Below are 27,198 nucleotides of genomic sequence, written 5' to 3' on the forward strand. Positions count from 1 at the left end.
GTGCAGATTTGTAAATGTTCCCTTTGATAGCAGTGGTTAATGACAAGTTGTTACCCAAGAATGAATAGGGCTTTAGCTTTTCCATCATTAGGACAGACCATGAATTCATCACTTTGTTCTGATGAGCCATGTATAAATTCTTCTGTCAGGAGGAACTGAATGACAGCATAGGGCTGGTAAAAGTGTTGCTTCCCATGAGAGGTTCATCTCCAGTGGAGAGGGTACCGTGGGTGATGCGCCTGGCTGGCCAAAACCAAGGCAAACACAAGCAGCAGCATCATGTCACATAGAGGCTGACCTATATTTAGTGTACAAGTGTTATGTTTGACCAGAACTTTCCATTGCTTTCATGCTGTAAAGCAGCATTTTATTTTTATTTTTTTTTGTTCATGATTTAGGAGGTATATATGAATAAACTTATTTGTTAGTTTTAGCCATTGCAACGGTCATGGTGTGGCAAGAACGAGCACAGTACCAGATTTCTTGTGACCCATGACTGCTAGAAAATTAATGTTAATATCTGTGCTAAAAGTATGCCCAGAATGCATAGAGAGTGATGGTAGATGTGGCAAAGGACATGTTGCAGATGTGCTCTCTGGGGTAGTTGCTGGAGGCCTGGCAATGAAACCTCAAGAGCCTAAAGTGATTCTGGATCCTGTCTTGCACTAGGATGCATGTAGACACCTGTTTACACCTTGAGAGTTTCTCTTGCATGTTCTAACCTCACTTTTGTCCTCTCTTGAACTTTGTTGTTTTTTTTTTGTTTGTTTGTTTTCTTAATTTATTTTGTTATCAGCAGGTTTGTGGCAGTCAGCTCAGACCAGGGAGATCCAACCAGGCAGGTTGGAGACCAGCCAGCTGATGGCCCCAATTAACAGGAACATGTAATTAAAATTTAAGCAGATGTGGCTTGGGCAGGTGGTATTTCCTGAATGCAGTTTGTTTGCTGTGTGTACATGCTATGTGTGATAAATACAAATAAACACTCTGGATGCAACTGCAAAAAATACTTGTGCATATGCTGAGCAGTTGGTCCGTGTAAGTGTTCTGTACTTGCCCAGGACTGTGGATACTACCACATTTCAGCTGTTAATGGGCTGAAACCAGTTCTGAAATCCTGAGCATATGTAAACATTTCTAAAACTTGGCCTGGGCAAAGTTTGCGGGTAGGAAAAATGACATATGCATGAAAGTCTATAAATAAAGTCTATAAAACCCCATGTGATGTGTTTCTTGCTTTCTTTTTTTTGATTATTTGCTACCAGCTACTGTGTATTAAGCAAGATAACACTTCGATCTCATGTAGCTTGCAGCTTCCCAAATCTGAAAACAGGTACTTTGCCGAAAAATCTGCCCCCAACCAACCACACTTGATTTTCTTCATTTTTGAGGGAAAATGCTGTGCCTTTAAATTTTTAAGATTATATCTGTAGAATCCTGCTACAGTTTTAGATCTGGTTTGTGGGGCAGTTGTAGCAGTTTAATAGGATTGCCTGATAAGGAATTTCGTCATAGAGTTAAATTATCTGATTTTTTTATTGTTAGTGACCTATTGTAATTTTTCAGTGTCCCTTGTGTGTTTTGTTTTTTTTTGCAGTGTCCCAGTGTATCACCAGCACTGAGCAGCTGACTTATTTGCAAACCTTGTTCTCTTCTTTACCAAGCTGTGTTAAAAGAAGTGCTGTTCTAGCAGATGACTTTCCATTAAGCTGCTATGGCTCCATGTTCCCCATGGTTACCAATTTGAAAATGAAAATTGCCGTATTTTGTGTGTATGCCCATGTGTTCATTTATCTTTTATAATCAACTGTTAGAGATTGGTCTTCTCAAGCTACAGAGGCTGTAGAAAGCCTGGCTTTATTACAGTAATATCTTTGCCTTATTTAAGATTATTTTTCTAGTTTTAGAACTTTAAACCTTCAGCATTCATGGTCTGCTGCTCTTTGCTGGCTAGGGCATTCAGGCAGTAAAATAGTCTTCTTGTTTACACAGGAAATCTAAGAAGGTGTCTTCGTGAATGTTTTCTTGATCTTGTCATCATATTGACATAGGAAAAGTTTACCTGTGAAGTAGGGTATGCTTTTTGAGTTTTAACTGCCATTTTTTTTCCTGGTTTTGTTTTTTTCAGTTCAGGAACCATCTTATTTGAGATGGAGCAGAATACTCATGAACAAATTTATGTCCTGTTCTAATGTTGTCCTGGGTTCAGCAGTAGCAGTCATTTTTTCTCCTTCTTAGTATCTGGTGCAGCGCTGTGGTTTTGACTTTTGGCCTGGGAACAGCGCTGATAACACCAGTGTTTTTAGTTACTGTTCAAATGTTTAGTCTGACCAAGGACTTTGTGAGCCTCATGCTCTGCCAGGGAGGAGGGGAAGCTAGGAGGAAGCAGAGACAGGACACCTGACCCAAACTGACCAAAGAGGTATTCCATACCACAGCACGTCATGCCCAGGATTTAACTTAGAGTTACCTGGAAGGGCTAGTTCATTGCTTGGTTGGGCTGAGTATTATCAGTCGGTGGGTGGTATTGTATTCTCTTCCCTTGTTATTTGCCTTACCATTATTATTATTGGTGGTAGCAGTAGTGATTTGTGTTATACCTTAGTTACCTGACTGTTCTTATCTCAACCCCTGCGAGTTACATTCTTTCAGTTCTCCTTCCCATCCCTCCAGGAGCGGGGGGGGAAGAACGGTTGGGTGCAGGGGGGGAGTAGACTGTGTGGTTCTGATTTATGGCGTGGGCTTAAACCACGACAAATGTACATTAGTTCAATATTTGATCTGTATTAGAAGGTAAAGGCCAGTAATTTTTGGAAATCTCTTTGGGAGTATCTGATAAAAGCATGGTATTGTCCAGACTGTTACTGCTATATTAACATTGATTCTAACTTGAGATCAAATCTTAAGTCTGTGATGGTTCTATTTCAATAAATAATGCAGATTTACAGCAACTAGGATGTGCCCATTAACTTGTGGTTATTCCTGTTGACTGAACCTGAACTGAATAGAGTATCTCTTTAATGCAAGGGAATCAAAAATTTGGCTGGCATTATTAAAGGCAGTATTGTAGATGGAGATTGGCAACAGCATTGCTATTGATTTCTACTGAGTATGCAGCCGCTTGCAAAAGAGAGAAACATAATCATCTCAAGGGTCTGTTTCTTTTCACTGCTTAAATCTTATTACTATGACTCTCAGTGCCCTGCAAGTTTTAGAAAGCATGTTAATTCACAATTTGCAGAGAAGGACTATGAAATGCATGTGAATTTTTCATATTTTTCCAGGACAAACTGCCGAACTTTACAGTTTTCTGAATTTGATTTGGTTTAGGAAATGCTGTTTTTACATATTATACTTAATATCCAATTAGTATATAATAAAAATGAATTAAATTACCTCAGACTTTAAATTCATGCAATCAGCAAAACTATATCAAAGAAAAGTGGTTGTGAGAAATCTAAACAAAAAAACACCAAAACCGAAAACCCACAAATATCTTTTAAGATGATGTTCGTAAGATTTGTCCAAGTAGTCTAATATGTGCTGATTTATGTAATATTATGTGTGCTTATAATTTGCAATTTGATTTTAACATTCTATAAAGACATTATGGAGTAAATAGTGAATGTGCTCATTAACTCAGTCAGATATGTTGTCACAAAAGTTTCAAAGACATGCTTAATTATGAAGTGGAAATTAACTTATGTTAGTAAGCGAGCAACTTGCTTATTGTGTCTTCTTTTAATGCTTAATTCTTTTTATTGAAATAGAATACTTCTTGTTGCAGTGACCATAATGTTGTTGTCCTGGCAGAAGTTTCTTCAACTGTTTATTCTATTAATGTTTCTATCTCCTGAGGGAAATGCAGATATTATGTTAATGATTATGTTAATAAAAACTTTATTTCTGCATTGCCCAAGTTTATATCACTACATTAGCAGGCACAGGAGAGGAAATTGGAAATTTGTAATATACTACAGATTGAATTAACTTGTCTGTTTTGTATAGACTGCTTAAAGACTTATTTTAGATAATTTAAAAAGATTAATTCTGCAATACTGTAATTCCACCTGACAGGATCTCTGAAGTCTTCAGCATAAATCCGGCATTCTTATAATGTTTTTGAGCTTTCTGTGTGAATAACCTTGCTCTTGCAGTGCAGCCTAGCATACAACATGCTTCTTTAAACAGATACATTTTTTTGTACTTTTAAAGTCCTGTGGCTGTTCGAATAATTATTTTACCCAGATAATGTGATAATGGGCATTAGATATTTGAATGTAGTAAACTTTTTTTTCTAGGCTACAATGGGTGTTATTGTCTTTATACCTTTTTTTAAGGTTTTATCTAGGCAGTAAATACTCACTTTTTGAAAGGTCTGTTGAAACAGAAGGTAGTCATTGTGCTTGCTTTCTGTCATAAGCTTTCCTTGGTGGAGATCACCCTTGAGTTAGTGCAGACCCTAATGGAAGCAGTGCCCATACCTTTAGCTGAGACCATACTGCTTGCAGCATTGCAGCTGGGTTCTGAGTAGCATAGGGGTGACTGTAAAGCACTTTGTGGGATTCTCAAAAAAACCTGTCATTTGTAATAATGTTTTTTTTTTAAAGACCATTTTATTCAACCATTGCTTTTGATGGTTGTGCAAGACAGCCAAGGTATTTTATAAGGTTCTATTAAGAACTCTAAAGCATCTAAATGTAATTGACATTTTTGTGAAGAGAAAGTTATAAGCAAGAGTTTCAGGCAGTATCAGTTGTTGTTTTTTTTGCACTTGGAAATCAATACCTCTGTAATCCTTAGTCTTATTTCTGAGTCCCGAGAGCCCTGCTTGCCTAGGTAAGTAGGGAGAGTCTTTAGTTGTCCCCTCAGCATGTCTGTCCTCTAAAGTTATCTTTAAAATACTCTCTGCATCTTGTATCTTTTGGCATTCCCTGGGCAGTAGTGTGGTCCTTCAGTGCAGTCACTGCTTTCATTGTATGGCCCATCTGGTAGCAGGTGTTAAACAGTGGTACAAACCCAGTGCTACGAGCCCAGGCAAACCCTTCTGAAGTCTCAGTTAGGCCATCTGGTAGAGACTGCCAAAATAATTTCCAGACTCATTTCATACACTTGCCAAGCTGTTGGCTCAGGTAATCCTTCAGTGCAGGAAGGAAATCTGAGGAAAACTTCCTGACAGCAGAGTATTTTGGGGAACAGTTCCATTCGCTTTAGCAAATTTGCTTTACGTAATGAATTTAAACCAAACATATAATTGCAGTTAATATTCAGCAGCATGCCCTACCTGAAGTCCCTGAAATGCTACTTCACATAAGTGCTACTTCAGTGTTCGTTATATTCAGTGCTTGGTTAAACTGATGCTGTATCAGAAAATCATCACCGGAGAGATCAATTTTGAAATAATTACTGTGATAATTTCTGGAGGATTCTTTGTTTCAATTAAGTATTTTTTCTCTAAATGTTTTTTCTTATTTTTATTTCACAAAAAGCAGTTGCTTTTGTCTCATAGTTGCTAAGAAATTATTTGCAAATATGAAGGGTGATTTCCCTCCCCAACCCCCATATTTGGTGGTACATTATTAATAAAATTATGGACTGATGCATATTAAGGTACAAGTGTCTTGGTGGGAAATAAATTAAACAGTTTTTACTTATGTTTTTTTTCCAGAGATCTGTTACAGTTCCCTAGAGAAGATGATGTAGACATTGCAATGAAAATTCTGGTTCAGTGGCGTTCCCAAGGTCTTGAAGATGTCCGGCTGGTAAATTACTCTGTTTTGCTTGACCTACCGGGCTCTTCTTCAAACACAGTAACTCTGAAAAACAGCGGTGAATGCTTTTATCCTAGTGGGCAACAGTGCAACAGAGAGACCAAAACACTTCATAGCCAAGACCTCCTGTACTCGTATGCAGCTTACTCTGCCAAAGGAACTCTTGAGGTAATATAACCATTTGTCTCTGTCATTTGTGGTGAAATGGAGTTAGAAAACATTAGCTTTTGTTGAACTTGGTTGGAAGTACATGTGGTGAAATGCCTGGCCTTAAGATTGTCATATTTAGGTAAAATATGATGAGGCCAATCTCAATTCAAACTTGAATAGTAGTCAGACCCGAACACATAATATGATATATGGGGGGAGGGGGTTGTTGTTGTTCATTTTAGTATTATTTTATTTTTTTTTTTTTAAGTATCTGAGTTTATGAATGGGCATCTTTTGCTTGGGTGTAAAAATTTGAAAACTGTATCTAGAGCTACATTTTATCCCTGTTGACATATAAGTGCTACTGGTTTGAAGGATACCTGTAGGAAGGGTAAGATGAGGTTTTCTGCTGTGAAACCATGGGAGTACTGGGCTTATACTTCAAGCTCCTGAGTTATGGTTGTGGATCTCACTTGCTTACTTCTGTGGCAGCTCAGTTGACACATCTGCTCTGTTTCCTCTTGAAAACCACAATTTGTAATTTTATCTCACTGTAGCTTTTGTTAGGAAGTTTTGTCAGTGGAGAGATCTGCCTATTGGGATTTGTTGCCTGCCAAATGAAATAAGATCTTAGATTATCTTGTTTTATCCTCTTCACTGTCTTCGCTAGCTGCCTTCATATATTTGCTTTCCAAATATATTGGGGATACACAAAGGGGTCGTCATTTCTGTTTGCTTTCCTAGCTGAGATAGTATGAATCTCAATAAATATTTCTGAAATATTAAAGTTGCAATTTCATTGCTAACCATATTACTTGTTTCTTTCTCCTTTGTAAAAAAAATATTGTATGTTAGTCCAGTGATGGTGGAGCTTTTCCATCTTTGTTTCTTTGTTGTTTAGAACATATGTTTTTAATGACTTAGAGCACTAATAGACTATATAGGAACAAATTGTACAGGGCTTTGCGCTTGGAGGATGCCTCTTCCAAAATACCTTTATATTTTGTGAATATTTTAATATTTGTAACATCAGTTACTGAATATCTAAAATGTAACTGTTGTGTATTTGCCTTTTGTTTGTGAAAGTTTATTGGTAGCAAGTAATGCACTGTGAAAATCCTTTAATGAGTCAAAATGAGTTAAGTTGCATGTTGCTAACTAATCTGTTTTATGGACTATTAACATAATTCTAAATTTTTAGCTGTAGGAAATACGAAGGCTGGTAGAAAGGGTGATCCTTTAGCTTCCCACCCTGAAGTTCAAAAGCTTCAGCTTAGCTGTCTTAGAAGCACTGAAGCTTTTTGGTCCAAGGTTTTTATCCCAGAGAGGTTAAGGAATGGAGTTCTTGTTCTCCTCTGGGAGAATGTCTCTTGTTTTTGTCTATCTTACACGCCCAGTTTTTGCATTGAGTCTCATGGTTGTTGTCTCCACGCAGCCTCTGTTCTGGGGCTTTGTCAACCCAACAACTTTGTGTTTGTTGTTAAGAAGTGAAATGAAGCACACAGGGGCAGGTCTTAACCTGCATGATGTATGCTTTAACTTTTCCACAGACAAGTAAAAAGTACTAATGAATAGCTTTGGCTTCTCACATTTATCACTTAGAAACTCGATATGTAATATTGATTTCTCACTGTAAGTTTGTAAGAGGATTTGTAATGAGGTGAAAGTACAGTTGCGGCCTTTGAGATTTTTTTTCATGAAAATCAAAGTGTTGCTAACAAATTAATCAGATTAAAGGAAACCCACTGTTCTCACAAAAAAAAAAAAAAATCATGTACTAGCTTCAGTTATATTTCAGGGCAGTTTTCTCTGAGTTCTGCAGAAATGAGGACCACACACACTGCATTGTACACACTGGGGCTGGACCTTCACTTTGGCAAAACTTACAGCTTGTGTTTGAGCCAAAGAGTGACTGTGCACAATTTTACAGTCAGATCTTTGAGTTACCTGGCACCCTCAAAAAACTTCAGATCTTTTATTCTTCAGAATGTCTTCCCAAATTGTCCTTAGATGTAGAGTTTTGCCTAAAAGGGAAATTTCCCTATTTGTTTAGGCTGCAGATAAGTTGATAGTGTTCTAACCTTCCAGACTTTCAATCCTACACAGTAATTTCTACTATTTAAACTAATGGAAGTAAGAAGACTTTAAATGAGAAGTAGCAGGCTGTGGCTGTTGCTGCGATCAGCCATCAGAAGGTGACTTGATTGCTTGCAGTGAAACTACGAGTTGCATGTTTTGAATATCTTTTAGTGGATTGTGATTGCAAAATCATGAGAGTTTTCCTGTGAAAAGGTATTCTTGTAATAGCTACTCATAATCCGAATAATTTTCTTTCAAATGTGACACGTCATTAGTAGGAAATTTCTATTGTGTCACATAATCAGGTTGAATTGCTAATACTGCTTTGATGCTGCTGCTACTTCATTGTGTCTCATTTGTATATTTGGTTTGCTAGAAGTTCAAGCAAATAAAACCATTAAGTAACTGCAGTCTGGCTAACAGCAAAGCTACAGCTCTACTTTATGTTGACAAGATTATTTGTAGAATAGCAAGAATCATTTTCTTTGACCACCTGTCATGTCCATTCATCATACGGCCATTGTATGTGAGCCATCCAATTTGTGCTCTCTGGTAGCAGTCTAAACAGCATTTGTGAATAAAAATGTGAGCATTTGTGATCTGAAATCTACTTGAAAAACCCACTTAGTGTCATTGTGATGGATAGTACCCTTTACTACTACTCTGTATTTCATCGGGCCCTGAAAAGGTGACACTGTTTACCCATCACGGTGACAGGCAGGGCAGCCTACGGTACTGGAGAGGGCTGTCGAGTTGGTTTTGAAATAGGTATTGCAACAGTTATGTAAATAATGTATCACAGACTAGGTCAGTCTAAGGAAAGAATGACACATGAAATACATTTTGATTAGAGCTAAAATATCAACCACCTTTTATAGAGTTTAAACCTTTTGTCTGCTTGATGAAAACAGGAAAGCCACGCAAGCCAACAGAATACCTCTATAAGGAAAAATTACATTGCATCAAACTTATGCATTAAAGCAAAATGTGTTGTCAAACAGTATCTAGGCAGTCTCCAAGTGTGTAGTGTGGTGAATCCAAATGTGCTGCTCCCTGACATCACAGTGCACAGTGGTCTTAGAGCTGTGGCTACATGTGCTTTCACTAGCAAAGCAGTGAAGGGGTGAGCTGAGGAACCATTGGTGTGAGCCAAGGAGAGGCGTGTGTGTGTGTGAACCCCCAAAGATCCAGCATCCTTCCCTTAGTACCACATTGTTAAGTAGTGTCAGCATGGGTGCGTATTGTAGCCTGTCTGTTAACCTACATAGCAGTGATCCCCTGAGTGCAGTGAAGTGTGAATAAGGATGCAACTTGCCTGCTTCAAGGTGCTCAGGTCATCCAGGCATTTGATTTAAAGCAGGCCCATGGAGTATAGCAAACTTCAGGAAGAAACAAGTGTTGCAGTGTTCTTCTGCTCTGTTCCTTTTTCCTTTAGCAAATGTAAAGAGAAAATCTTAGCAGCTGCAATGGTGTGTTGAAACGACATTCAAGGACAGACTAATTAAAGCAAAATGAATATTATTTGCTTTGTATTCCCTGATTATCTGAAATTATGTTCGTGTGATCTGGATTTTTCCTCACCTTCTTTTCACCTTAAATTTATTCACTCTTTGCTTTATGGAAGTGTTAAAGAGCTTTTGGTAATCCTAACTCTGCTCTGATACTTTAAACAGAGATCCTTAGCTGCCCCTTCTATACTACATTGTCTCATGCTATGCTACACTCCTCTGCTGAATGCACCAAATCCCTATAGGTGCCTTTGCTGGCCCTGTGTCCTTCCTGTGTCCATCAAGGACACCCTTGGCAATCCCAGCAAAACATCACTTTTCTTTCCTGGACCTCATACACTGAAAGGACTTTATCGGGTAGGAACGAGGAGAGAATGCAAGAAAAGTTAAAGTACTGGCAATATTCTTGAAATGGTAATGCATGTGCAGGCAGGGTTTTGACAGACAGAAATAAATAAGGCCCGTCTTCAAGACATTTCTTCCAACACCTGTCGCCTTTGTTCTTTGTCCCCTCCTCTGTCCCTGTTCCCTGACTGCCTGAACTCCTCTGTTACATCACTTCACTTCCCTGCCATTGTCCATGTTTCTGCACAGATTTCACCTATTTCTCTGGGTATTTCTCTGCTGATTTTAGGCATTAATTCTCCCACCTCAGCCAGTGGTATCTTTGATTAGTTTTGGAGGGGCTGTAGGGAGCAGACAAGCAAGAATGCCAACTATTTGCCTCTATCTACAGCATGCAGAAGGGATTCTCTGCATCTGTTGATAGCATATCGGCCTGCTCTGGTTCATTTGTTTTGGTGACATTTTCTCAGCTTACTGAGAACCCACCACAGAGATTAATGCAACCTGAAGCAATACGAAAAGTACAAACCCATCTGTTAAGATCACTTGCTGATGTTCCCACCATTCTTCAAACTTGGCAAGATGGGAATAAGGGAAGCAGGACTTGCTTTCTGTCAGATCTTCTTTCACAAGGAGGAGGGCTTGCTCACTTGTTATCAGATAACCCGTTTTCTTGTCGCTGTGCTGAGTTGTCTCCCCTCTATCCATCCTTCGCTGTGCAGGAAGATGGGACTCTTCCTCTCCTCTCCTGCCTCTTCCACTTATCTTTTGCACTCATGCAGACTCCCCACTTGCGTGCCTTATAGTCCCCTCCCCTCTCTGCTACTTTTTTACAGCACTGCAGCACTGTTACCTTGCAGTACTTGAAGCTTTCTGTATTTCTAGCTCTGCACCAAATGATGAGTTCCTCTGATGGGATAATATGTCAGGAAGTTCTTGACCCAACAGCTTTCTTTCATTTCATTTGGTTTCATTGTACTGGAAATGTGATTAGTGCACCTGTATTATCTTTTATGTTCCCTCTAGCTAAGCAGTGGTAATTTCCTTAACAATATTTCTGAATTAAGATTGGTGTTTGCAGGTTGGTTTTTGAAAATTTTTAAGTCTTCCCAGGTTATTTTTATCCCCAGGCAAAATTTCCAAATGTGCCTTCTGTACCTTGCTCACTTGCACATCTTGAATTCCAAAGACAGAGAGTGCATACAATTTAGATTAAATAATCACAGCGTCTCACCCTAAGTCTTTCAGTCATTTTTGATGGCACATTGGTGCAAAATATCAAGCTAGAGGGAATCTTGAGACGTGCATTTAATCCTTTTAAGCATGCCAATTTAGTTTATTATTATTTTTATTAACATTTTCTAAAATGTCGTCCCTGAAGAGACATTTACTAGCTAAAATAAATCCCTAGCAACTGATACTGGTTTGCAGATGGTTGGGGCTATAGGCTGAATAACACATACAAACGAGAAAAATCATATTTTTTTTGTAATATTTAGATGTTTAAAAGAGGTTTATTTATCTTTTATTTATAGAAGAGTTTCTCAAAAACCTCTTCCACAAATAATTGTAATTTAGACCACTGCTCTGCATGCCAAGTAGGTACAGCATATTTTCAAGACATTCTCACTAGGAATATGGGGTTTAGAATAGACTTGACCTTTAAATGAAAAACAGCATTTAACATTAACTGCAGCATAGCTGCCACTCCATTATAATTACATATAGAAAGCTGTGAAATGCGATGTGAAGGTTATATAATTTAAAATTGCAGTCAAGACTACAAAAATGATCATTGAAGAGATGTCCTAGAGAACATCCTGTCAGTTTTCTGGCAAGCATCACATAAACGTCAATAAATAAAGTTGTACAGTTCCCTAAGAATAATAGTTCATCATGCACAAAAGCCTGGTTAATATTGCTGCAAGATTTTTGTACCATGGAAGGGCAGGATTTCAAAATGCAAATGGTTACTGTGGCAAAACCTTTTGGCGTTTTCTAATTGAGAATCAATACCGATGTTTTATTAATGGAATATCAGTAATAACATTTTAGTAATAATGAAAATGACTGCTACTGCTGAACCCAGAACACTGACACACTGCACTTGGTTATTTTTCAAAAGGAAGAAAAGTCTAAATGATGGTGGTTTATCCTGTGAATTACTTGGCAGCTGGAATGAATCAGGAGCAACTATTTTAATCTTTGATTCATTGTCAGAAATCTTATCAATAGAAGCCTTAGCAATGTATTTTATCTTAGGAGTTATCTCCACCTACCAACCAAGTTATTTCCAACTTTTTACAGTCAATACTGGTAAACATTTTGTCAAAATCATAAAAATATATTTTTTCTAGTGTAATAATATCAGCTGATTGAATGCTTTTCCTATGGGACTCTGTTTTTTTTCTTTTCTTTTTTTTTTTTTTTTCCTCAAAAAGTCGTAAGATTTCCTCTCTCTCTGTTAGGAGATGGTGAGATGAAGTCCAAATACAACCTCCTAAGGTGACCACTTGAACGAGTGAAAGAAGTTCTTACCAAAACCCAAAACACCCTCCCAAAAAAACACAAAAAAAACCAAACAAAAAACCAACCAAAACCACAACAAAACCCAGAAAAAAAACAATATTCATGACAGGTTTTAAATGTAATCTAAACTAGTTGAGGATAAGGCTGCCATTATATGAATGGACAGATTTTAGCAGTTTGTCTGACTTCCGTGTTGAAGAATTTTGGTATCAAAGAGCAAAGGCTGTACCTTTCTAGAGACTGCTTTAAGGAATGCTATAAACCTGGATATAGAGCCTTAATAGTAAGAAAGATTGAAAAGCGAAGAACTCTCTCAGAGAAAACCCTTTGAAGTAAATGTCTTTTGAAACCTTTCAGAGCAGGACGAAAAAAATGTGTGATAGAGTTGAAAAAATAGGCGAGAACTGAATTCTTAAAATGTGAAAAAAAAAACAACAACAAAGACCTAATTGCTAACCACAGGCGAGTCCAAGTTTGGAATCCATGTGCAGTTGGCAGAACTGCATCGGGTGTTTAGTAGTCAAAATGCCAGAGCCTGTCACTGGCTGGGACTAAAGTGTCCTGAGGAGAAACTTTTGTTCAGAATTTCACTTTTAAGATGGTTAGAAATACAGCACTTCTGCCTGTGCCTACCAGTTACAATCTCAGCAGAGAAAAGCCTGCTTAGAAATAAAATAAAAACCAATGCAAACCAATCACAGCTGAAAATACATTGGATTCCCTTTTTTCTAGAATTAGGCATTCCTAGTTTTTTCTGTCTGATATGCTGTCTCTTTCAGTAGATACAAATAAATCTCATGTCTAACACCTCATGTAATGAATATTAGTCACTCTGTTTAGTTTATTCATTAGGAGGGTGTCGTGGTTTAAACCCAGTCAGGTAATGCGTTCGCTCACTTCCCCCCCTTTTCTTGCCCTCCCCCTGCTCTCGGAGGGACGGAGAGGAGAATCAAAAAGAATGCAACTCCCACGGGTTGAGATAAGAACAGTTTAGTAACTAAGGTATAACACAAATCACTACTGCTACCACCAATGATAATAATGATAAAGGAAATAACAAGGGAAGAGAATACATCATCTCACCACCAGCCAACCGATAACTCGCCCCCCCCAGCCCGACCAAGCTCTGACCGATACCTCCTCCAACCCTGCAGTCTCCCAGCCCTTCCGGCTAACTCCCAGTTACATCCTGGGCATGACGTGCTGTGGTATGGAATACCTCTTTGGTCAGTTTGGGTCAGGTGTCCTGTCTCTGCCTCCTCCCGGCTTCCCCTCCTCCCTGGCAGAGCATGAGGCTCACAAAGTCCTTGGCCAAACCAAAACATCGCTTGTTATCAGCTCTGTTCCCGAGCTGAAAGTCAAAACATTGCACTGCACCAGCTACCAAGAAGGGGAAAAATGACTGCTACTGCTGAACCCAGGACATTATCCACCCCTTATTCCATACCATTCACGTCATGCTCAGATCCCATATTTTCAATATACTCTTATCTTAGTGCATAGACCAGTCCCTATAAAGCTGCTGAGTCCATCTGGTCCATGATGTCAGGCTCCATCTCTTGTAATAGTCTTCCAGAGCAGGAGAGACTGTGTGCAGTGTTCACACTCGTGAATAACCTGGGCAATAGTGTCCATTGCTAAGTCCACCCCTCGATCATGAGTCCATCTCTGTGTTGCATCTCTGCTCTGATGGCCTGAAGTGCCATGGGCCCACCAGGCTTAAAACAATTCACTGTCCCCTTAAGCAGTTTCTGCAGCTTGTTGCTGGGGGCTCCATACAGCTGCCTTCCATCTCCGATGCTTCCAAAGCACTGGAGGGGCCCAGTGGACTAGATACTTGCCCATACTGTCCCACACACCCTGCCACTCATGACTGTCCAGCCTTGGGGAAAACCTCTTGGTCCCCCTATATTGTTGTCTAACCCCAGACAAGACCCAAACCTGACTCTGCTTAACTTTTGAGATCAGACAAAACGGTTGTGGGTAGAACACAGTCTGTGTGTGTGCCAACATGCTGATCCCCACCACAATCAGCAGGCAGGTCCCAAGGACACCCAAAGGCCATTCAGAACCTTCAGAACTCTCAGTTGATGCTGCTGTACTTGTCACTGGGGCTGGTGCAGCTGCTGTGCTTGCCGGCTCTCCCACCGCCAGCTTCTCTTTTCCTGAGTCCAGCTCTTCCTCCTCTGCCTTGCTGGGAAATGCTGCGTGGTCTCCTGCATCCTCCTGGGGCTCGGCAGGCGGCTTCCGGGGAATGCTCTCGGCCGTCGCGGGGCTGGGCTCGGCCGCGGGGCTGGGCTCGGCCGCGGGGTTCGGCTCCTCCGCGGGGCTCGGCTCCTCCGCGGGGCTCGGCTCCTCCGCCGCCTTCTCCCGCTGCTCGGCAGCCCCTTCCTTCTGCTCCTCGACCGCCCCGACCTCCTCCACCGGCAGCCGGCCCCTCGCGGCCTCCGGCCCCGCTCCCGCCGCCGCTTGGTCCCCGGGGCCGCTCTTCCGGGCCGCTTCGGCTGCCGCCGGCTCCCGGGGCCGCTCCCCCTCGGCTCCCCGCAGCCTCACGAAGATGGAGAGTAGGGTGAGGGCCAGGACGGTGAAGAGCAGCCGGACGGCCAGGTACAAGTCCACGGCCACGTCCGTCCCGCCCTGCTGCTGGAGCCCGCCCGTATTACAAGCCATTGCCATAAAGCACAGTGAGACAAGAACCTTAGCCCAAGCCCCATACTTGATAAACACTATCACAGCAAATACCGGCTCTACGTAAGTTACAACATTCTGAAGCTGCGAGATCAAGCAAAACAACTCTGAGACCCAATAAATCAGCATTGTGACGAGTGACTATTAATCCAGTCAAATCTGTCGTTATCTCAACCCTTCGTGCCCCACGTTGGGCGCCAAAAAGAACTGTCGTGGTTTAAACCCAGTCAGGTAATGCGTTCGCTCACTTCCCCCCCTTTTCTTGCCCTCCCCCTGCTCTCGGAGGGACGGAGAGGAGAATCAAAAAGAATGCAACTCCCACGGGTTGAGATAAGAACAGTTTAGTAACTAAGGTATAACACAAATCACTACTGCTACCACCAATGATAATAATGATAAAGGAAATAACAAGGGAAGAGAATACATCATCTCACCACCAGCCAACCGATAACTCGCCCCCCCAGCCCGACCAAGCTCTGACCGATACCTCCTCCAACCCTGCAGTCTCCCAGCCCTTCCGGCTAACTCCCAGTTACATCCTGGGCATGACGTGCTGTGGTATGGAATACCTCTTTGGTCAGTTTGGGTCAGGTGTCCTGTCTCTGCCTCCTCCCGGCTTCCCCTCCTCCCTGGCAGAGCATGAGGCTCACAAAGTCCTTGGCCAAACCAAAACATCGCTTGTTATCAGCTCTGTTCCCGAGCTGAAAGTCAAAACATTGCACTGCACCAGCTACCAAGAAGGGGAAAAATGACTGCTACTGCTGAACCCAGGACAGAGGGCCTTAACGTCAATTAATTGTGAGATATATCAGTTCTATTCTCATAATTATTTATGTTACTGTGTTCTGCAGTTCAAAGCAAAGGTGACCAATCAGTCACCAGCTTGTGACTGGCCCAAGAGTAGGTGTGTGTAAGAAAGAAGATGCTCCAAGGAATTTACCTTCCACTGAATTATGTTACCATACAGAGTTAGTCTTCTCTCCTGTAAGATTCACTGCTTCATACTGATGTCTTTGAGGGACAGACAGAGGTGAATAAGCATAGAAGAGGTCTGGCAATGGCTTCAACTACTAGAGAACAAAGCTGCTTAAATATGCAGGAAAGCTCCTCCTGCATTGTCACCCAGGAGGGATCTTCCTCCTGCTGCAGGTCAGTGCTTGCCAGGCATGAGCTTTACTTGAGGAGTATTTTAGAGGATGAAGTAGTATGAGAAGCTGAAGATTATATTACTGTCAAAAGATATACTGCATCGATCTTCAAAAAACAAACAAACCAAAACTATTAAAAAAAATCCTCATATCTTTGTCCATGTTGTCCTCTTATATATAAAACTCTTATGTCTTAAGCCAAAAGAAAATATTATAGTCATAATGATGGGAACTAAAATTCTAGAATGAGAAATTGTATCAGTGCAGACAGCGTTAGGCTCAGGATCTGATAAGACTGAGTCTTTCAATTCAGATCTTTCCCTGATGATCTTATTGCTGTTTTCTTCATGCCTGTACAATTGCTCTGCCTGAAATAATATTTCAGTTTTCTCTGCAGATAATGAAGGTAATTTCTTCATGATTTATACTGTTTATAAATTGGGTAACAAAAATTTAAAGAACAATGCAGAAACATGGAGGGAAGCTCATTAGTAGATAATACAACTTGAGAATATTTTTAATGATGACTGTTGTGCTTTTGGGGTTATTTTGTCATCTGTTGAATTTAGTCACTTGTGTTTGTTAGAATTAAGGAACGGGACCACCTCTTGCTGAAGGATGGGCCATTAAGTAAATTTGTGGTTGAATCAGAATTTATGAGAGCCCAAAATGTTTCTAGTTTACTTTTGTTGATTATTTAACATCCTGCACAGAAGGGATCATAATAGGTGAAGATAAAGGCTTGAGTACAGATTTCTTATAGTAACTTATAGTTCTCTAATAATGCTCTTAACTGCTTTTATTGAAAACTATGCCATATAGTACTAGTGTTACAATAAAACTGAGGACTTCTGTACTGCTGTGAAAGAGGCTGATCTGGATTCCAGGCTGAGTGGAAGATGAGGGAAACTGTGTTTAGATCCAGCTCCAGAGCAACATCTAGAATGGTCTGCAGTGATGGCAAAGCTTTTCAGTTATCCAGTGAAATCCATTATCTAATGTCAGGTCAGATTACTCCTTACTCCCTCCAAGTTGTCCAGATTCCAGAATCTCTTCAGACTTTCCCGTATGTTTTAGATTAATGTGTACATTTTTGTAGCTTTTCTTTTGAGATGCAGTTTAACTGGATGCCACCGTGCAAGGAGAATGATTCTGGGCCTTTCCCAAAAAGAGGCAGTTTCTGTCCTTTGCATGTGATTTCCTCTTTTTCTCCAGAATTTTCCATCTGTGCTGAGAGCACAAGAACCAAGTTCACAAATTCTCCATGGTGGTTCTGCCAGTACTTAGCAGAGATGAATGCTCAAAATGTCTCTGTGAAATTTGGCACAGTTCAGGAAAACCTTCACCCTAACCTTTGGGAAGGCTGAGCATAGTGATGAGCTAATTACACTATAGCAAGGATAACTGGAAGGGACCTATCCTGAACTCCCATTTAACCATTGCTGTTATAAAGCGAAATAACATGTTTTAAAAATTAAGGTTTAGCTATTTCTGAAATAAAAGGCAAATGGTGGTGCTACGTAATAACCTGTAGATGACTAAGCAATGCAAAATGCAGTACCACATTTAATGACCAAATGGCAATTCCAAAATATTGAGTGCTTTAAAACAAACAAGCAAACAAAACAACAACAAAAAAAAACCACCAAAATTTGAAAGCCTGAAACAACAAAGAGCTTGATTTTCTTCCTGGCATGATTTTATTATGTATGATACCTGAATCATGCACTACATGTTTCTTGTAAGGTAAGTCTCCTTTCCAAAATCTGAGATGATTCAAAAATGGTAAGCATATATACTTATTTAATCACTTAGAGCTGTGATGTTCTCACATATGGCCATCTTTATATTTGCCTTGGTCAGTCATTTTGGCCACTGGAATTCGTTATTGCTCGTGTATATTCCCTGTTTTCATTGGTGTCCTTTTTTGTCATCTAAATGTATTTGTAATTTTAGAACATGTTTTTCCCCAGTCCTTTTTCAGCAGATGTAATTTAGAAACCTGTACATCGCTGTAATGACTCAAAACAAGAAAAGTTGAAGTGAGATGGAAAAGAGGATGTTTTGCTTTTCACAACTGCATGGTGCTTCTCCAGGTTTGATGAAATGCTGCTTTAACACTCAGGTCTGTGTTTACAGCACTACATGGTTGCGCATCTCTCTGATTATGTTCAAGTGCACAATGTTTGGCCAAGCAAGGGCTATAAATACTCTGTGAAAGAGCATTTATTATACTCTGAAAAATAGAGTTCTCACTGATATTTCCAGAAGTTCAAGTGTTCTCTTGGTGCAGTGGAGGACCTCCTCTTGAACATATGTGATTATCTGCATCTTTGAGGTAGATGTCTGTTTTATCTTTAGGTGTCTATGTACTTGCAGTAACAATAACATATTTCAGGTGTTTGTATAACAAGCGTGCATAGAAATACACGTAGCCTATATATTTCAGTACACTGTTCTTGCGCTGGTATGAGAGTTGATTGGGAAACAGGTTTCCAGTCCTACAAAAATTGCGCTGGTATAAAATGTGTTCTGAATCATGGCAAAAATTGGAAGCCTGAATATTGTAAGACTATTTTCTAGGTGTTGTTGGTTTTGATACAACCAGACTAACTCTAAAAATGAAACAATTGGACAAGATTGAAACACTACACGCGAGGAAATTAAAATATTGAATATATTATAAACATAAAATTAAATATTTAAATTTTACTTTGTTCAAAAGCACTTCCATATAACATGTCACTGCAGTTGATACACATTCTGTCTTTCATAGGCATTGCTTGCATTCACAGGATGTTGTTCTTATGACCTGTCATTTCAGACAGGAGGTTATAGAATCATAGAATCATAGAATCGTTAGGGTTGGAAAGGACCTTAAGATCATCTAGTTCCAACCCCCCCTGCCATGGGCAGGGACACCTTACGCTAAACCATATCACCCAAGGCCTCGTCCAACCTGGCCTTGAACACTGCCAGGGATGGAGCATTCACAACCTCCCTGGGCAACCTATTCCAGTGCCTCACCACCCTAACAGGAAAGAATTTCCTTCTTATATCCAACCTAAACTTCCCCTGTTTAAGTTTTAACCCATTACCCCTTGTCCTGTCACTACAGTCTCTCATGAAGAGTCCCTCTCCATCATCCCTATAGGCCCCCTTCAGATACTGGAAGGCTGCTATGAGGTCTCCATGCAGCCTTCTCTTCTCCAGGCTGAGCACCCCCAGCTGTCTCAGCCTGTCTTCATACAGGAGGTGCTCCAGTCCCCTGATCATCCTCGTGGCCCTTCTCTGGACTTGTTCCAACAGTTCCATGTCCTTTTTATGTTGAGGACACCAGAACTGCACACAATACTCCAGGTGAGGTCTCACAAGAGCAGAGTAGAGGGGCAGGATCACCTCCTTCAACCTGCTGGTCACGCTCCTTTGGATGCAGCCCAGGATATGGTTGGCTTTCTGGGCTGCAAGCGCACACTGCCAGCTCATGTTCATTTTCTCATCAACCAACACTCCCAAGTCCTTCTCCGCAGGGCTGCTCTGAATCTCTTCTCTGCCCAACCTGTAGCTGTGCCTGGGATATGGGGGAGGTTGCTTTCCTTCTCTGGATGTGTGGGTGCAAACTTGTGTTTCATGTTTTTTCACATTTCCACTGGTGGTGGGGAGCATGCCCTGTGCCATTTGGGAGCATCTCCTGCCCAGTTGGGCTGATCCTTTAATACTTCTCTAGCTGACTGCTGATGCTGCAGCCTGGACAGCCTTGTTTGCTAAGGGCTTCTTAGGCAGCTTCTGTAAGGTGCAGCCTTTTAAAGACTTACTGGTTGTAGCTACTATAGGATGGAATGCCTGAGGTTTATTTGATGCATGATAAGAAAGCCATACAGTCTGTAGCCACTGGATGTTTTGCCTTCATTCTTTGTGTTTGAAAGTAGCCAATAAAACCTCCAGCTCACTGCAGTCCAGCCTTGAGAATTTGAGTTCTGGTGTAATGGGACTGGATTCTGACATAAAGCCTTTTCATTGATGTTTTTAAAACCAGGTTTAAATCACAGCATGTAATTTACTATGTACATATGTAGCTTATGATTTGTTTTTTAAGATGTCATATCACAGCTGAACAGTTCTGTTTAGTTTATCCTTAGTCTGTAATTTGTGAATGTATATTTGCATGAATAATTACCCCTGAACAAACTTAACGAAGTAGGGTGGCAAATAGAGATTGCTGTTTCTTCTTTGGAAAGTATGATCAACGTGACTTTATGCTTAGGGACTAATGCTACTAAATATACTTGCAGTTAACTCTTATAAAGAGGGAAATATAAATAATACTAAACACATATAAGAAAGAATCATTGAATTTTTTATTTTTTTTTTCCACTAGGGAGGTGAACAAGTAATCAGCACTGCTTAATAAAAGTTCAAAATAATAATAGTTCTGATGGGGTTTTTAGGCATAAAATTATATTGTGTTTTTCACTGTTTCATAACCAAAGCAACATTCTTAAGAGATTTTAAAATAAACATAAATTTAATAGTACTTTAATAGAATATTTTGTTTCAGAATCCTTGAAAAACAAGATTTGCATTATATCTAATTAGAAAAGATGAAAAAAATGTTTTTTGGATATCTTGCTGGATATCATGAATTAAGAAGTTATATTCAAGTGTTAGTTTGGCCTTCCGCTAAAGGGAAGCTCAAAGAGTATGACAGAGGGCAACAGGTCAGTATGAACGAATTAAAAGGAGGAAGAATAAAGTTAAAAATAGATCTAGAGGGAGGAGTCTACAGGATAAGTGTTGTGAACAGGGAACTGAGCTAAGTCAGCTCAGATTTATCTGGAGCTCTCTAACCATAAAAAAAAAGGAAGAGGTTCTTTTCTGTAGGCTATAAAAAGTCTTCCATCTTAAATCAGCCTCCCTGAGAGTTGGTAGAGGAAAAAAAACCACCCTGCTATAAGCCACAAAAAGCAAGGAAACAAACAAGTTAAACCTCATTGTCTTTCTGAAACAGCAAAAATAGCCTGTAGGAGAAACTTCAGCAGAGCCCTGCCTCTGCTGGACCTGTGTTAGCTGGACAGACAGCATGAGAGGGAGCAGAGTGTGTGTAAAATTATCTGTGATGGAATTTGGTCTCAGGGGCAAACTGTCAAATCAAGGTGAAGGGCGATCTTTTTTCTTCATGTTTTGGTACAGATTAAAATTTTAGCTGCCACTGTAATGCAGTGTGGAACTTTATGAATAAAAGCTAGACACAATACTTTTTGACTGAAAGCTGACGCTGTGACTCATATAGAATTACTCTGGAATTTTATTGTATGAGTAGGGTTATTGTAGTAAAAAAAAAGAAAACCTCTATAGAATAAAATGCTAACAACCACGAAGCAAAAATGTCATGGATCTGTTTGAAAAGTTGTGCCTGTGGGTAAAACCCACTAGTTATTTAATGACCAGCTAGTTATTTAATCACCCCATGCACATGTTGCTTAAGCCCAGCCCATGACCAAGTACCAGACAGCTGCTCACTTGCTCCCCGCAACACCCTCTCCCAGTGGGATGGGGAAGAGATTTGGGAAAAGATAAAATTTTCAGGTTGAGATGAGAACAGTTTAATAATTGAAATAAAACATAATAATATTGATAATAGAAAAGGAGGGGAATAAAACTCAAGACAGACAAGTGATCCACAGTACAATTGCCCCACTGACCCAGCCCATCCCTGAGCAGTGATCACTGGGTCCCAGCCAGCTGCCCCAGTTTATATACTGGGCATTGATGCTCTATGGTATGGAATATCCCTTTGGCTAGTTTGGGTCAGGTGTCCTGTCTCTGCTCCCTAATGGCTTCTTTTGCCCCTTCTCACTGGCAGAGCATGAGAGACTGAAAAGTCGCTGACCAGGGTAAGCCCTACTGAGCAACTAAAGCATTGTTACCAGTGCTGTTCTGAGACTAAAGCCAACATGCAACACTGTACCAGCTGCTAAAAAGAAAATTCATTTTATCACAGCTGAAACCAGGACACATAAATCTTGCTTTGTAGAGCAGTATTGAAGTTCTGTGATTTAAATCTGCCTGGATGTTGTTGTTCAGGTGCATTGCTTAGTACTGTAACACAGCAAAATTAGCTTCAGTTATTCCAAGTATGTAATGATTTGCCTTTTTGGGCTCAGACAGCGTGTTCAAATTCAAACTGCACAAATTGTCTCTTTTTGGCTTTTCTCACACAGTTGCTTGGAAAGATATCAGTTTATTTTTCAAGGCATAAGATTATTTTTCTCGTTCATTTTTTTAATGAGACACGCAAAACTCAAGGATAAGGAATCCTATGCAATTAGAAATAGAGTGTGGATAAGTAGTGTCCACATTTGGCAAAGAAGGTAGGGGAGTTTACTTTCAAATGTACAGCTTATTTGTTAGTAGGATATCACAGCTGCATTTCTGTGTAATTACCCCCAGATGATCTACAAGATTTCCCAGGCAGTTTGGGTATGGCCATGTGTCATAGGACACACAAAACACTATGGGCAATATTTACTGCTGGAAGACGGTATGCTTGGAATTTGAGGCCTATAAATTTTTCATAAAGAGAGTAGAAGGCTCACCAGGAGATTTCAAAGTTAGTAGGTTTTTTGAAATATTGTAAGCACTGGAGTATGGTGTTTGCATGAAAACTGAGTTCCAAAGAAAGGATTTGGTTTTAGGTTTTGATTTGGATTGGTTTTCTAACAGCAAAAGCAGCTCTGTAAGAAATTAACCTTTCATGTTACAACCCCCTCCCCGCACCCATTCCAGGGGGGTTGGGACTAAATGATCTTTAAGTACCCTTCCAACACAAACCATTTTATGATAAAATGGTAAATAAAACTTACTTGTGCTTGCACTTGTCTTCAGTGAGTCCTAACCATGAAGGAACAGACTGACTGATCCTACACATACCATGTGTCATTACTGTAAAAGAAATAAATAGGTTCATGGCTTTCTTAGTTAAACCTTCATCACTTCAGTTCAACTGGAGACAGCCATCGGGGGTGTGCCGCAAAACCTACAAACACAGAACTCTCTGTCCCTCTTTCTGACTGGAACCACAAAGTTAGAATGTGAACTTTGTATATTAACTTTCCTATACAAATACAGTAAGTATGTAGAAGATGGTTATGGCCGTTTGTTTTGTCTCTGGCATGTTCAGTAGGAGGATGAAGAAAGCTTGTGTGGTAGCAATCGCAGGGAAACAGCTTATCAGAAGAGTGCTTTTGGCCAAAATGAGAGCAGCAGCTCCTGTCAGCATAGTGGATTGTGCACTAACAAATGATTTGGCATACTTAGGCACAGCTTCATTATCTCCCATTTTCTTTCTTCTTCTTCTCTAATTTTAGAGGAGAGGTAGCTTTATGTTTGCAGCTTTCTTTGTGTTTGTTGATGTCCAGCTTTGATCCATAACCAGCTTGAGTTTACTTTTATGCTCTGCTGAATACTGTCTTCAGCCTCAATTTCAGAGCTGTGACATAAATTATAGTGAAGTGTTTAATTAAAGTTAACCTAATGTCCTGATTGCAGAGTGCCATCTCCTCGGATAGAATTTGCAAATATATTTTGGTATTGTTACTTTAGGCAGGATGACTATTTGTAAGGTTATTTACTTGTGATTGATCATGCATTGCATGTTTCTGTTACCTGTATTTTGTGAACAACCTGAAAATAGTAGCTTAGTGTTGAAGGATAAATGACGAACATTGACTTGAAGGAAAGAGGGGGATGTAGTGAGCCTGGACAATCACACAACTTGGGGGTTGATATTTGTAGTTACGTATGTGTTTTTTTTGAGTAGCAGTCTTAATTTTGAGAAATAAGCAGTCATAGATATATTGTATACATGACATTTAATATTTAGTTTTCTTCAATAACTTGGAGTGTCTTTAGGTCATCCATTTCTGACACTCCTTTGGTGGGTAGGTCAGGACTGGCAGGAATATGAGCTTGTCTGTGCTGCTAAATATCACTCATTTTCATAGCTGCAGCTTTTACAGACCTCCCAGATAGTTTGTGTAGAAGCTGTTCATTAATATGAATCAACAGATTGATATAGTATATTCATGATTTGAGGTGGCACTAACAGCATGTAACATTAAGAAGATTTTTTTACCATAGCAGTCCTGTATGCTACTTTTGATTTTGTTTTCTATGTAAGTTTACACCTTTCAGATAAAACTTATTTGAGGTTGCTCAATACTGACGTTATTAAGAAACAGTACTAAACTACTTGCTTTTCTATCCTGTGATCCCCAGCCTTGATAGCTAGAGCGAATGTATTTAAAACCTACCTTTTTACTTGCACTGACTCTATCTGCTTTTGGTGGTTGTAAGAAACATCTCTATCCAGCTGTACTGGCTTTGAAATTTTGTGGTTTTTTTGTTGTTGCTGTTATTTTCTTGTGCGTGGGTTGTTTTGGTTTTTTGTTTTTTGTTTTTTGTTTTTGTTTGTGTGGGATTATTAATAATTATTATTATTATTATTAATTTTAATTGATCTGTAGGATTTCCCAGTGTATTAGATACAGATGTATAACGCAGTTCATAAATTCCTTTCCTCATTCAAGGGGACTGAATGGAAACAACATGATACAACAAACACATTCTTGTTATTATTTTTGATCTGTTTAACTTATCCTTCCTGTTTGTTTTAATTGCCTCAGCATTGGCAATGAAAGCAAAGTTTTAAAATAGTATCCAACATCTTCAAGACCTCAGCTGCCACTTGCTTCTTACAGCTTTTCACACTTTCCTGTTCCAAGATGTCTTACCCTTTTTTTTAATTCTATGTCTGGATGAAGTACACTGTTTTATTCTCTTTTGTTTTGGGGATAAGTAGAAGAAATTGGGAAAAGATCCTTGAATGTCTTGATTGTGTATCTTTTCTGTTTTGGGGGGGTTTATCATAGTTTTGAAGACAGAATGTTTACAACTCATTCAGAATCATCTTGGGACTTAGAAACTCATGATAAGTCTAACATAAAATAATTACTTTTTCTAAAAATGTTTAGCTTATTACCTACCCCTACTTTATTTCATGCATGGGAGAATATTACTGAACTCCATATTGCAGCTCACAGTTCGTTCCTAAATAGTCATATCTTTCAAAGAGCATAGAATGAAACAATTTGAAGAGTAAGTACCTAATTCAAATGGATAAAACAACTCATTCTTTAGCAGTTTCCCCATTCTAGGGTAAGAGGATTTACCCTTGCATATCTAAACCCAAGTACACAAGTGCTGTTTTTCAAGCATCTGATAAAAGCATGAGTTCTCTTCTGTTTTTTGACAGAATTATCCTACCAAAAGAAAGTAGTTTCTCAAGTATGGGTAGTTGGGGGTGCAGTATTTTGCTTTTTAAAAAACTGGAATGTGTAAAATCATGTTGTAAACATTTCTGAAGAAGAAGAGAGAATTTAATTTCCATTTTTGGAGGTGTTAGGAACATTATGAAATTTAAATGGGACTGTGCAACATAAATGGACTGTTGTCAGTTGATTTTTGAGAGGGTAGCACTCTTTGGGTTCTTTAACATTATTCTAAAGTGTTTTGTTTTTTTTTTCTCCCAGTATTTTATTTTATAAGTAAAAGGTCTGATTAGTTGAATCCCAGTGTATTAAATAAAAAAAATCCCTGATTTGATCTTTGATCTCTGAGGTAACGTTGCTGTGCTGTATTTGATGAGATGTTTTAAGTACTGCAAAGTATTTTGCTTTGTGTTGAAAAGTTTACTCGTGTATTCGAGTAGAAATGAAGGGTTAGAAATAATCCTTAAAATAATTTTTTACCTATTAGGATCTGGACTATAGTGCCAAAATATTGTGACTTTCTTCTCAACTCTTCCTGTGGGTTATTGACTTTGTTTGGCAGAGGACAAGCCATGTGTAGTTTTAGTCAAGAAAAGATATTACTTTTTTTTTTTTGTAATTTTAAGTTAGATCTGAGATTAGCTGTGCAAACCTCCAGCTGCTGGGCTATATGTGATGCTACCGGGGTGTGATAACTTACTTTGCTAGATATGTGCAATATTTTTAGCCATGATTCCACAAAAGGTAAAATTAAGGGTCAAAGACCTTTGCTGAGAAGAGAACTGCTTCAAAGTTACAGTGAAATATAAGTGTGCAAGTGCCCTCAGAGTTGGACAGATGCATAGGTCATACTCATTTTCAGGCAAGTGCAAATGAAAGACTTCTAATATATTGAGCTTTGACATACTCTTCATGTGGAAGATGTGTAATGAAAGCAAGCATAACTCTTTGTTATATTATATCCAGCTGCTTTTTATATTGTGTAATGACTTCTTACATGTACTCTCAATGTATGAATGTATGAAGGGACTTACTTTTAACATTTGGAGCAAAGAACATGGTTGACGGAGTGTTTGGGGCAGCAGGGAGTCAAGTTCTGCTTCTCCCATAATTAGAAAAGGAGTTGTGCTTTTCTAGGGCCTTTTATTCAGCCTGCTCTTATGGAGCTTCTATGTTCCCTGTGAAAGACCAGTGAATAGCTCTTGAAGATGCAGTTTGTGTCCATAAATGAACTAAGAACATCCAAGGGTAGTTGATAAATGCATTAATAATTGTGCAAACATGTAGTTCTGTGGTTTACAGAGCAGTGGATAGCACCCTGGAGGAGCAGCTAGCAAAAGTGATGTGAAGCAGCACATGAATGTAGATGGGCAGGGATCTCATTTTCACACAGGCATGCTGTAGAAGTGGATAGTTTGATACTTCATTATGTTACATCTTTGTGTATTGATTTTGCCTCAGGAAAATTCAATGTAGTTTCTCTCATATGAATGATGAAAGCTCTGATTTTTGCTTTGCTTGAGGGTAGATTGAGAAAGGCATTGGGTCCAAAGGAATTAGATTAGAGGCCTCCCAAGAAATCAGCCTACATATAACCTCTCAAGCCATAAGCCTTTTGAGATGTTAATAATTATTGCACTCAGGTGTATCT

The 27,198-nt window shown here is 39.5% G+C and overlaps 1 protein-coding gene across 16 annotated transcripts in view; it reads left to right on the forward strand.

The window, feature by feature from the left end:
• The window catches only part of NAALADL2 (N-acetylated alpha-linked acidic dipeptidase like 2), a 489,547-nt gene that overhangs the window by 268,147 nt on the left and 194,202 nt on the right, over nt 1-27,198 (forward strand). For all 16 annotated transcript variants that reach the window (XM_062603417.1, XM_062603427.1, XM_062603416.1 and 13 more), the window contains one exon: nt 5,669-5,939. In XM_062603417.1, coding sequence (XP_062459401.1) covers nt 5,669-5,939 — 271 coding nt within the window. The remainder of the gene's footprint in view (nt 1-5,668; nt 5,940-27,198) is intronic.

This window comes from Pezoporus occidentalis, unplaced genomic scaffold (genome assembly GCF_034315485.1).
Source record: "Pezoporus occidentalis ecotype Australia unplaced genomic scaffold, CSIRO_AGI_Poc_V1 ctg8, whole genome shotgun sequence".
Classification (NCBI taxonomy): Eukaryota; Metazoa; Chordata; class Aves; order Psittaciformes; family Psittacidae; genus Pezoporus; species Pezoporus occidentalis.